This window comes from Belonocnema kinseyi, chromosome 2, assembly GCF_010883055.1.
Source record: "Belonocnema kinseyi isolate 2016_QV_RU_SX_M_011 chromosome 2, B_treatae_v1, whole genome shotgun sequence".
Classification (NCBI taxonomy): Eukaryota; Metazoa; Arthropoda; class Insecta; order Hymenoptera; family Cynipidae; genus Belonocnema; species Belonocnema kinseyi.
The window spans coordinates 67465938-67479121 of NC_046658.1; the positions used below are offsets into that span (position 1 = coordinate 67465938).

Consider the following 13184-nt stretch of genomic DNA (forward strand, 5'->3'; position numbering starts at 1 on the left):
ACGAGAGCCTGCATAAAAAAATGCATGGACATAAAAGAAGCTAGAGAAGTATGCCAGGACAGGAAAGTATGGCGGCAAATAGTTAATAAAAAGAGTGTCAGTGGAGTAAATGACGCCTGAAACAAAAGACCTTGGTCACTAATGGACCCAAGTGGGGAACCTTACATAATGGCGTCCCTGCAGCACAAAGGCATGAATGTATGAATGATCCACCTTGGTAGAAGATTTCTAAGAGTTCAAAGAGTTCTCTTTAGACTTCCAGCGCGGCAGTATGAGATTTCTCAGTGAGTAGCCCCTCGGTTTACAAGGTAGAAAAAATCGAAAATTGAAGTGTGTTCTACACTCTACAGTCTTACAACAGTGCATTATGCGCCACTTGCCACAAGGGTCTCATTATATGTGAATGTTTGTACGAAGTGATTCGTATGGCAAGTTGCATATAATACACTATTGTATAGTAGGCTTCAATATTATTAATTTTATTATTCTTTTAATCAAAATCCGTAACACCTGCTACAAAATGATTCACTCAACAAAGTTGTATAATTTTATCGAGATCTAAAACTAGCACAATAAAAAAATAGAAATATGAAAGCTAAAAGTGTTCTACGTAAATGAGCTTGAAGCCGTTTATGTAAAAAAAAATGGTTGTGCTTTGCAGACTGAAAAATGAAAAAAAAGTAAGGATTTTCGGGTACATTTAAGAACAGTCAAGTTTAGAGCATTATTTCTTATTCAAGGGGTAATGGGAAAATTTTGAAAAAATACATGAGTATGAGGCAAACTGTTGTGAACCAATTGCAGTTATGAAATTTGAGAAATAATAAAAATTGTTGCTTAAAAGTAAAAAAAATGTACTACTATATTATCTTCAGTTCTAATAAAGATATTAAAGCGATTCAAACTGGAATCTGTAACGGATAGGCTCTGTAATTCTTTTCAATCACCCAGAAGGATGCAATAGCCTTATTTAATGTGAAAATAAGACTATGATATCCTTCCGCGTGATTGAAAATAATTACAGAGCCTATCCGTTACAGCTTGCAGTTTGAATCGCTTCAGTATCTTTATTAGAACTGAAGATAATATAGTTCTACGTTTTTGTACTTTTAAGCAACAATTTTTATTATTTGTCAAATTTCATAACTGTATATAATTGGTTCACAGCCGTTTTCCTCATACTCATGTATTTTTTTATATTTTTCCCATTGCCCCTCGTATAAGTAAATAATGATCTAAACTTAACTTTTCTTAAATGTACCCTTTTAGCTTTCATATGGCTATTTTTTATTGCGCTAGCATTTTTTTGTCTGAGTTGTTAAGCTTTAAATCATTTTCTGAAAATTCGGTAATGATAGACCGTTAGAAAAAAAAATAAAATAAAAAAATAATAAAAATAGCCGCAAACAGCTTTTGAATCATTTGCACCTGAAATCTTAGTAGTTTTTGAAAAACTAAGTCACAATGCTAGGGAAGGGAAAATATGAAATAGTGATTTTATTTGACAAATATCTAAATATCATGGTTATACGTTTTGTGTTTCATTTTAGGCCTTTGTCAAGTATGGTTATCTGCGACGAAAAAGGGATCTGTGGCGAAAAAAGATTTCTCGCTTTTTTTATACTTATTTCAAAGGAAAATTAAGGTTTTGAAATTTTGCAACCTCAAATTTAGTATTTAAATATATTCAAATATTTTTAAATTTCAAAGAATTTTTTAACAGTTTAAAGGTCAATATAGGATTTTGACACATATTTAACATTTGAAGGGGTTTTCTGAATTGACTGATATGTTTTATTATTTACATTTTTTAATTTTAATATTACGTTTTTATCATTGACTTTTCTATGTAGAATTTACTTTCATGTTTCCATTTTCGTAGAATTCTAATTTTAAAGTATTATCGATTTGTTTCTATATCCTTATTCTTCTATCGTTGAGTCATACTCTTTCATTGTGTAGCTCAATGAGTGAGGGCTTTTCTTACCTTTTTTTTTCAAGCAAAGTCAGTCGTCGTCCGAGCGTTAAATTGAGAACTTGTCTTGGAGTTCCGGTAAACAAATTCAAAGTGTGTATACCCGTTTTACGATTAATTTAAATATATAAACAAGTTCGATTTTTGAAAGCAATTATGTTATTAAAACCATTTGTGATATTAATTCTTAGTGTCCTGTCCTTTACTATAGTGTATGCCTCGCTAAGAAGGTTTACAAACGCTTAATAATTTATTCAAATAAATTTTCCTTCTCGCGAACATGTGGTGAAAGATAATGATGCTAAGTGCAATCAACCTATTTTTACAGAGAAGCAGAAAACATTTTTTGGGAAACGTTTTAAAATCAACTGAGAAAATTAATTTTGTATGTGTGCATGTAATAATCCAATATAAATGGGGATAGACTTGACTCGTCTGTTTTTCCTGGTATTATAAATAAAAATAACAAAGAATTCGTTTAAAAAAAATCAAGTATAATGCACGTTTTGTTTATTTCACAAACAAATAAGCCTATTAAAGAAAGAACAAAGACAATTATTGTCTACTATTAGTACAATATATTTAATTTGGTGATGATATTTCTAATTGAAGCAGGGAAAGCTAAAGGGTATCCAGTCCAGTTTTTGACGAATATTAGTTTTCTTCAAAAATCATACTTCGAATTTGTAATTTTTTAATCACATTTATAATTAAATGTACTTAAATATTTTTAATTTTAAAATAACTCAAACTAAATGAATGAATTATACTAAAATATTTACATTTCTTTACAATTTGACGGCCATTATAGGATTTTGACGAGTGTTTAAAAGTTTGGGATATTATTATCATTTATCATATTAGTGAAAAAAATTATATTTTGATAATAATATCTGAAATTGGCAAATACTTGTCAACATACTTTTATGACCGGCGAAATGTAAAAAGTAGAATATTATATTCTAATTCTTTAGTTTGAATTATTTTTTTTATATTTGAATACATTTAAATACAAAATTTAAACTATTTTATTTATAATGCTAGGCAAAACTAAACAGTGCCAAGTCTATCGAAATGTCCATTAGATTATTGCATGCTCATGTAGCGACGTCTATGTTTTCATACAATATCTATTGAAACTATGTATTTACATACACAAGAAAAATAATTTACTTGATCGCTTGTAAGTTCTTCCTCTTCTCGTCCTCTTGTAAAATTAGATTAATTGGACTCAGAACCGTTTAGGTTTCTCTACTTCAATAGACCTGCATTTTTGTAACGACTTTTTTATCATAATTAAATAAAAAATAACGTTAACTCGGAAATAAGTAAAAATGATTGATTATATGCATAAGGTTTTATAATTTCTAGAAAATTTTAAAGAAACCGCCAAAACAAATGACTGAAATTGATTCTTGCCTTAATTTTAAACCTCATGATTAAAAATCTCAACACAAATTTTTCTAATTAAAACAGGCATAAGTCGGAAGTCCCGTTCACTCTTTTTGGAATTGGATGCGACAGCAGCTAAAACTGGAAGACCGGTTACGCCAGTCAATCATAAAAGTAACACAGAAACACCTCGAAGAGCCAGAGACGTAAGTTTTTAAAAATTCCAAAACCGAATCCAATCTTATAAAATCCAGATTGATTTTACCAACATTAAACAATAACAGATACATTTTTTGATAGTACCATTGATTAAATTATTGTTCTCGAATGGTTGAAAAGACTTATTTAAGATTTTCAATTCTTTGAATAGAGGGCGGGTGACATGTTTTTATGTATTTATCAATATATGTAGTATAATCATGCTTCGTGATTTTTTTCGTGACTTTTTATTCGCCCTCTAGTCTCCGTCTTTTAAAGAGGTAACTTTTTAACTAAGCAGATACTTTAAAAAAGTATCTAATCAATAACACTGCGTGGCAGTATCATAAAAGTGTACGTGTATATGAAGGCGTTCATGGGCCGTCAAGTTTCGGACGATGTGGTGCGCAGTACGGACACGACTGAGGAGGTGCAGGTCGAGACCTCCGACATCTCAAACAAATTTAAGTTCTTTGAGACCTACAGAGAGCCTGAGAAGCGAAGAAGGCAATTTCGCATTACACCTCCTCGCGATGGTCAAGAAAAGGTTCGCTCATGTACACTTTTCAAGAAGTAACGAGTTCTGCTAACTAATATTCAGTTTTGCCTAACCTTCATCTGCTTTGGTGTCTTTCTTCTTAGTTTTGAAGAAAAACACTTTCCGGAAATTAGAAAACGCTTAAATGTTTAAATTATGGACCAGTATACGTCAGAAATATCAGAATTTACAAGGGGTCGTTCAATTTTAATAAAAAATTCCAAAAATTGTCACATTTAAGAATAAGTATTAATATTTCTAAAACCGTTAAAAAAATCAACAGAACTTTTGATTCTAATTTTTGGTCCATACGGCATATTTATATTTTTTTAGATATGTCACATACAAATTTCTTATCATTTAATCTTTTATTTGTAAAAAAATGGATGGTGATTCTTTTGATCACAACATGTCACTTTAGCGAGACGGTGCGACGCTACCGCACTGTCAGCAGAGTGTGGCGGGTTACAGGAATCGACACTAGGGTGGTCGAAAAATTTGACTTTCGAATTTTAGTAATCATCCTCCCCCCTTAGGTTATTTCCGGAAAAGAAAATTTCGTAATTTGCTTTCAATGTTAACCGGTGCCCGCGAGCTTTTGAAATTAACATAGAGCTTTAAATGGGAAAAGCTCGCTTTTCGAAAAACATGGAAAAAAGTAGCACTTTTTATAAACTTTTTGTTAATTAAAGTATATTAACCTCTTGAAAAATATTCAAGGCACAATAGTGAGCCAGAAAATTTGAATTGTTACCCTCGCGTTCCCCTTTTATTAAGCACGGAATATGCCTCCAAAACACAAAATAGCGGTTGTCTATCACATTCGTGCTGAAGATGGTATTTTTTTGAATTTTTCTAATAAATTTCAAGAGTAATACTTCTTATTTAACATATTTGGTAATTATTTAAATAATTTTTATTTGTTTAAACAACTTTTTCTCCTTAACATCGTAAAAAGTTATTAGTTTTTAAAATTAATAAAACAGTTAACGAATACTCAGAGTAATTCTGTGATGATATTTTGTAATTGTTTAAATAATTTACATTTGTTGAAACAATTTTTCACCTGTAAGGCCTGCAAAGTTATTTTCCGGGGGATGTTGAGAATAGTATTTTTTTCTTAAAGATATGTAACAAGTTTGAAAACATTCTTCATTTTTTAAAACAATTTTTTTCTGTAAATCATGAAAATTTATTATTTTATGTGATTAATGACCATCTTTAGCATGAACTCAATAAAAGATACTATTTTACATTTTTTGGGGCATTTTCCGTGCACAATAAAAATGGAATGTGGGACTCAAAATCAAATGTTATTGGGTGGAAATTATTTCTTAAACCTACCTTAAAAGATGACTATAATTTAATTTACAAAACGTTTGTAACCAGTTCTTTTTTCTATTTTTTCAAATCCGAGCTTTTCCAATTTCAACGCCCATGTTAATTTCACAAGTCTGGGGGCATAGGTTAAAGTAAAAAAAATTGTGGAATTTCTTTTTCCGGAAAGGGAACAAACTGATGGAAGGGGGAGGGATTGCTGACCAAAAATTGGAGGTCGAATTATTTTTGAACCACTATAGTGTCGGCTCTCGCTACCTGGAGACAACTGGGAGGAAATCCTGGTGGCGGCGCATAGTCTCACTGAAATTACGATATCTCGTGTTCTGTATAGAGAGTCACGATCAATTTTTTTTTTTTTTAATGAAAGGAGAAATTAAAAATAATTTTTATATCCTAATAAGAAAAAAATACAAAGGTGCGTTATAGACAAAAAATTGAATTCAAACATTTTTTGGACAATTTTTTGTTGATGAAATTAAAAAAAAAATTCAGTATTATTGCAATTATTAAATTGTATGATTTTTTCTGTACACATAAAAGTTTCAAGGTTTTACAAAGATCGATAAGTCAAAAATGTGATCTTGAAATTCAACATGGCGTATCTCCCTTAATTTAAAAGAAATGTAAATCCTTTAGGCACAAAATGTCACTTATATCACACTATAATTTTACCAAGTTCTATTAAAATCTAACGACCCATTGCAGATCCTGATATTTCTTATTTATACTGGTCCTTACGTTTGATATTTTATTAATGGTTCGTGCACAATAGACTTTACAAATGAATATAATTCTAATTAATTCATCTGGATTACTCCAATTAATACAGTTAATTATAAAAGTTCAAGAATAATTAAATTATTTCGTACTAAAAGAATAAGCAAGTATTTAGAATTTTTAAATTGAAAGACAAAGGGGACCATATTATGTTTTAATAAATCCATGCATTGTGTGCACTTCGCTCCTACTGTTCGAAATTTTCTGTCCGGCATGCCGAGTGACTTAACCCAAGATAATAAGTAACAACATTCTCTCTTAATTAAACTCATTTTATCATTGAATTGACGTCTTTCCTCAATAACACAGTAAATCTGAAGTTATCTTTTTTGCTGCAGTGATATTAAAATGATACAAAAATAGGTATCAATGTAAAGGAACAAAAAACCATTCTGATGCAAATCGACACTGATGACTTAAGATTAATTGTGAATTTCCGGGAAATCATAATCGTTGGAAAATTCAATTTCGATTTATTTCAGATGATGAAGGAAGCGTGAATATAGGATGTAAAATAAAGTACTAATTACAGAAAATTCAAGTTCCTTGGGTGTAATATTTTCCTTTCACCACAAATAACACCACAAGTAACGATTCCATTATTGTATCGAAAAATGATTGAGTGTATGCTTAGGATCACCCTTAGTTACTTTTGGTGAATATGTTCTACTTTTTCTGCGGCAGCCTGTAGATTAGTTCCATTTGTTGACAAAATAATTCCTTTATAGTTTTAGTATGATCGGATAAAGGAAAAGGATGCCACCTGATTCTAAAATATTAAAAAAATCATTTATAAGAGGTTTGTCCAGAAAGTATTCGACCTTATGGTGTACCCGGAGAGTAAGAGTTAATTCTGGCCAATAGCAATGATATCCCCTTTAAAGTACTCCCATTTTGAAGCCACAACTTTTTTGAAGCGATCCTCTCACTTTTGAAAGTACTCCTTAAAGTTATCTTTCGAAAGAGCTAGCAGCTGCATCGTTGCATTCGGTTTTATTTCATTTATGTCTTGAAATCGTTTTTCTGTGAGAGGCCAGTTCAATTTTGGAAACAGCTTGAAATCACTGGGAGTCAGGTCAGGACTGCATGGAGGCTGCCGAAGTTGCGTAAGGCCGTATTTCACCAGAAATTGTTGAATAAGCTACGATGAATAGGAAAGATCGTTTTATGGTAAAGAACCCAGTCGCCACTTTTCAACAAATTAGGCCGTTCCTTCTTACTGCGTCACGTAATCGCTTCAAACCTTTTCCTTGGCTTTCATTAACCTTTTGAAGCGTATTCATAGTGCAAAACACCTTCCTCGTCAAAGTTTCACCTCAGCTTTTGCCTCACGGTCATATCCATAAACGCATGACTGAACCCCAGTAATGAACTTTTTGAACATTTCCAGTTTTTTCCTTATTGATTCCAAATTTCTCGACGCGACTTCCACTCTCATTATTTTTGTTTCCCGACAGCCGCGGCCGATTTCTATTAATTAACACACGCACTTGTGCCACAATTGAAGATGTGAAAAACAAAACCGCACAAGTCACAATATGAAGAATATTGAATTAGGATAAAGTTTCGGCTCTTTCCCATCAATTATATCGCTTGGATTAGTCAAAATCGAGCTAAACATCACGTGAACATCACAACAGTGATGCTTAGCTCGATTTTGACTATTCTATGTTATATAATTGATGGGAAAGATCCAAAACATAATCCTAACTCAATATTCTCCATATTGTGACTTGTGCGCTTTTGCTTTTCACTTCCTCAATTTGAGGTGTTTTAACCGTTGCAGAACTATGACAGAGCGAGGGTCACTTTCCTCTAAGTAAGACCACTTTTAAATCACTTAAACCGCTATATAATATTAGTATCACTTAAATTAAAGAATCATCTCCATATAATTTCCGAATCATAACGATGGTTTCCAAACATGAATTACTTGTCGTGCTTTACAGGTAATTTTTTCACAATTAAAGAATGTTTGTTGAATACGTTAGATTCTGCCCTTCAATATCTTGGATATTGTGAGTTAAAATGTTCTTTTTGATATCTGCGGATCCTCTGCTTCAATATCTAGATTTTTGTCGCATAGTTAAATCGCTAAGATATTACGTTGTAATATCTAGATATTCTGTTTTAATATCCATTTTTATCCCTGTAAAATGATGAGGGCACTCTTTACCCTTATCCGAACGAGCTAAAACTTCACAGGAATGATTTTTTTAATCAAATGGAACTAATCTGAGGATGATACGAAAAAACTTCAAAACTTGAAAATAAGGGCCACCGTATACTATATATTGCGTATATGGCATACTGTTGCTGTTTATTTTTTCGAAAAGGGTTAGTTGAATAAAAAAAACTTCCTGACTGTAAAAGACGTATTTTTTCATCCCTAACAATACACACTCAATCATATTTCAATATGACCGATATTTGTATAGTAAATCCGACACAGTAAATCCTGAGGTATCAAAAGTGCTGCAGCGTAATTAAAATGATACGAAAATTGGTATCAACATAAAGAAACGAAAGACTTCTACATTGTTGGATTAGTACGTTAAGTATCAAATTGATACCTTCAGATTTAGTGTGAAGAGAAGAGAACGGTTCTTTTTATCATAAGGAAATTTTATAATTTCCTTTCTTCTACAAAAAGAAACCAATTTTTCCACAGACATTTTCATATTTTGACATTATTATTTTATGCCACACATTAAAATACCCTGTTTCTATATGACCGGCTATTGACAAGGGTTACAGAAACCTTGTTTACCGACATGATGTTTAGCTTTACTAGTATGAGGGCTGTTTAAAACTTACGTTTGAATGAGTAGTTGCCGGGAATGCAGATTAGGCTTGCAGAAATTGATATCTCACAGTAATTCACTCCCTGGTTGTCGAGAGTAACGATTTAACCCTTAAACGGCCAAAACGCCACTACCGGGACACTGCTTTTCAACGGTCAATAACTAAGACTATACGACACTAGAAAAAATTGAGAAACATATATTTTTATTGCTTAAGATCTCCTCTTTCCGACGGTGCCAATGAAATTCTTCAACAAATTTATTTATTATCCCAAAATGCAGTTTAAACAAAAAAAACGTGATTTTTCATGCCTATTTTTTTTGTGAACCATTTTCCAAAGCTTTTCGAGTCTGTAATTAACCTGGAATCTCACTAACCGGTGGAATAAATGTCTAAACTTTGAGAATCCATGGTTCAAAGATCGATTTTTCCTTTTAGTATTTTCAAAATGGCGTCTTAATGGCAAAATTTTTGTGAAAACATTCATGAGGAGCGTTTGGAGCAAAATTTTGAATTTTGCAAAAATTATTCATATGCAAAATCCAAAATTTTGCTCAAAACGTTTCGAAAAAAATCAGGCGTATTCCTTTGCTGATTGCAAGAACTTTTTATTCTTGATGATTTTTCCGAAAAGCGCATCGTTTATTATAAAAAAATTCATGAATGTTTTCACAAAAATTTTGTCATTAAGACGCCATTTTGAAAATACTAAAACGAAAAATCGATCTTTGAACCATGGATTCTCAAAGTTTAGACATTTATTCCACCCGATAGTGAGATTCCAGGTTAATTACTGACTCGAAAAGCTTTGGAAAATGGTTCACAAAAAAAAATAGGCACGAAAAATCACGTTTTTTTTGTTTAAACTGCATTTTGGGATAATAAGAAAATTTTTTGAGGAATTTCATTGGCACAGTCGGAAAGAGGAGATCTTAAGCAATAAAAATATATGTGTCTCAAGTTTTTCTAGTGTCGAATAGTCTTAGTTATTGGCCGTTGAAAAGCAGTGTACCGGTAGTGGCGTTTTGGCCGTTTAAGGGTTAAGTAATGATTAGAAGTGTCTCGTGTTTGATACTGAAAAACAAGAAAATAAATTATTTGCATTAGAATTGTGAAGATGAACAAATATTTCGAGTGAGAAAATAATTTTTTTTTTAATTCAATTCGGGATTAAAGTGCGAAAAAATATCAGGACTGGAAATTTTCAACTTATTGACAACCATCCACATCGCTTAATTAACAAACTAAGAATTATCCTTAAATTCCGAAAAACCAATTTCGACCAAACCTCATATTCCAGAGTGCGACCTCCCTTTTCATAATACATCAAACCCGATGAACAATTAATCTCTCGTCAGAAGACAGAACATAGGTGTTAATCAAACTGCATTAAGCATTAGCCAACTGTATCTGACACCCCTGACACCTCCGCAAAACGAAAATTTGATTTGCAACCGACTCGAAGTGTTCTCATGACCCCTGAGTATGAGTCTCTGACACACATACCTTCATTACGAGTCAGAAAGTAAAAAAAAAAAGTAAAGAAAGAGTAAAAAAAATTAAGATAAAAAAGGCACATATCATAAGGGAATCAAGAGAGAATGAAGCATCCAAAATGTTCAGGGGCTCATGGAAGGATACTAAAGTGTATTAAAGTGGTTTTTATTTAAATTGTAATGTGCCTAACTCTTTCACATATGAAGCCACTGTTAAGGGTCTCGCATGTATTATATATGTATGACATGCACTTGTGTATAAAATATGCATACATATGCTTTTATACGTATGTGATCGTCCATGAAGAAAGGGACCTAACTCACGGGAATTACATTGTACAGGAGGAGCGATTGAAGAGGCGGCTCAACACAGTAACTCTATAAGAGGACCACACTTTGCAGTTTAATAATAGTTTGAATTTTGTTGCATAAAATCATAATTCTGTATTATGAAAGAGAAACTAAAAAATTATCGACCAGTGTAATAAATTAAAAATCGATTTTTTGGGTCCCTTTCTTCGCGGACGGCCACATATACATAACATAGGCAAGAGAAATTTATGAGGCATAAGAGGGGGTATAGGGCAGAATGCTCAGCGTATGGACGACATCGTATATGGGGCTAGGGGACATGGTGGTGCAGCAGACACTTGATTCCTTCACTGTCCTTGAACCTCCAGAAGCCAGCCATACTTTTACCGTTAGTATGCCCACATCCTTCCATTCGTGAAGACTGGCCAGCTAGCTTCGCGACAGAACAACGTCCCCGCATGGTAACGCACGCGCACATCCTTAAAAAAATTTTTTTACCATTTTTATCCCACCCAGAAACAAGTCCTCGTCTTGCAATCCACGAGAAATCGCGGTCGGATGAATCAGAATCGCGCCTTCGACTAATTCAGAAAGTGTTTTTTTTTTTTTTAACAAGTGTCAGCTTCGACATACATTTTACTTCGCACCGGTTGCTGAAAAGAAAGGTAATTTTTGGAGACTGTCATTAATTTCGAATGATCTCCTGTGCAGAACGCAAAAATAGTGTTTAGGAGAGAATTTTTTGCACTAAAACAATATCTTTGTTGAAACTTTGTGCTTCTAGAATTTCAAATCATATTTCCGAGTTGCTGATTGTATTTAAAGGCACTGGTAAAAAACTAAGATAAAAGCATGATTTATTTTTAGATGTGAGAATTTAAAACACTAATGGAAAATATAAAGTAAAAACTTGTTTGAAGTCCAGTTTCGGGGTATGATCTTGCATCTGTATTTGGTATTGAAATTCATGTGAGTTCTTTTCAAAAGGAGATTACAGTGCGTGTGTAAAGGCAGCGCTCATGGAATGCAGGGGTTTCCGTAGGGCAGGTTGCAGGTATATAAAAATTCGTCCATAGTGATAGTGAATCATCCCTTGACCCAGACGATATTATATCACCATTGTTAAAAAAAGTAAACTTTGACATTGATACATGAAGTCAACCCTGTTTAAAAACTCTCCCGCTCTTCAACAATTGGAATTTATTAGTGGCTAACCAACTTCAATATGTTTAATAAAAATAATTGACGGCGTATTAAACATTAACTCTTGACTGCTATGAAACAGAGTTCAGCGGCGCGTGTAGGTATACCGGCTCATCCGCAACTTTATTTTTTATAATTAACTAACTCTTTATATGAATTAAAATATTTTAAATTAGCAATGTTATTTGCCACAAATGTTGAACTTTATTTTAAAGCTTGTTTCACGCAGTTTCGTTAGTTGTACGAATAAAAAGTGCGCTCATATAAGATTTTTACTTTTGGTAGATTGTGTGAAAAAACTCGTGAAAAATTTGACTGGTAGAAGTTTGTTTAAATTTGTACAATGGATCATGTTTCCTAGCGCTCAAAAAAGATTTATACAAATTTTTATAATGATATGGTGTATTTTTGATCCTGTATAATGTTTTTGTTAGCATTTTCGGTTTCGTGGGGGAAAGCGACCCATAGCATTTTATTAGAAACCAAATTTATAAATGTTTCACTTGATAATCGTTCCGTTTTAAAGATCAAAAAATCATATTTTAACATTAATTGTATGATATACTTTACCTAATAATTCGGGAGGTTAAAAATAAATCTAGTTATGTTTGAAATGACAATGGGCAGATTATTTAGCATTTCCATACGTTATAATCGCTTTATTTGCTTTAAAATTATTAGAAACCTTATAAATAATTACTATTGCCGCTTATGAATTGAATTTATGCTTGTAATTTATGTTACGAAAGAGTGCCAGAGATAGCGATTATATATTTGAAGCATCAACATAGCTCATTATAATTCCTTCTTGTCCTTTATTGTAAAAAAAAAAAATACAGACGAGCCGCTTAGCCTCATTCTAGGGTAATTTCTATATTTGTAATTATCCTTCCTTATTAAATAAAAGAAGACCTGAGTACATGCACTCAAAACTTATTTAGAAAGCCATGAAGAGTTGCACTCCATAAACAGAGTCTCAAAAATACAATGAAGAACCCTTTTTTGTTTGCTACAAAACATTGAACTTTCACAATTTAAAAACAGATTATGTCTTCATGGTTATTTATATTATTTATGGACAAGTGTTTAAGAATGGCTCTCTTCGATGAAGAGGGTGTGGATCTCGAAACAGTAAGGGTACGAGGGT

General features: G+C 32.4%; 1 protein-coding gene across 13 annotated transcripts in view; it reads left to right on the forward strand.

Annotated features, from left to right (window-relative positions):
• Positions 1-13184, forward strand: part of LOC117167665 — a 109831-nt gene that overhangs the window by 82516 nt on the left and 14131 nt on the right. For 12 of the 13 annotated variants that reach the window (XM_033352768.1, XM_033352769.1, XM_033352757.1 and 9 more), the window contains 2 exons: positions 3452-3573; positions 3936-4112. In XM_033352768.1, the coding sequence (XP_033208659.1) occupies positions 3452-3573; positions 3936-4112 (299 nt within the window). The remainder of the gene's footprint in view (positions 1-3451; positions 3574-3935; positions 4113-13184) is intronic. The other variant, XM_033352761.1, reaches the window with a different exon arrangement.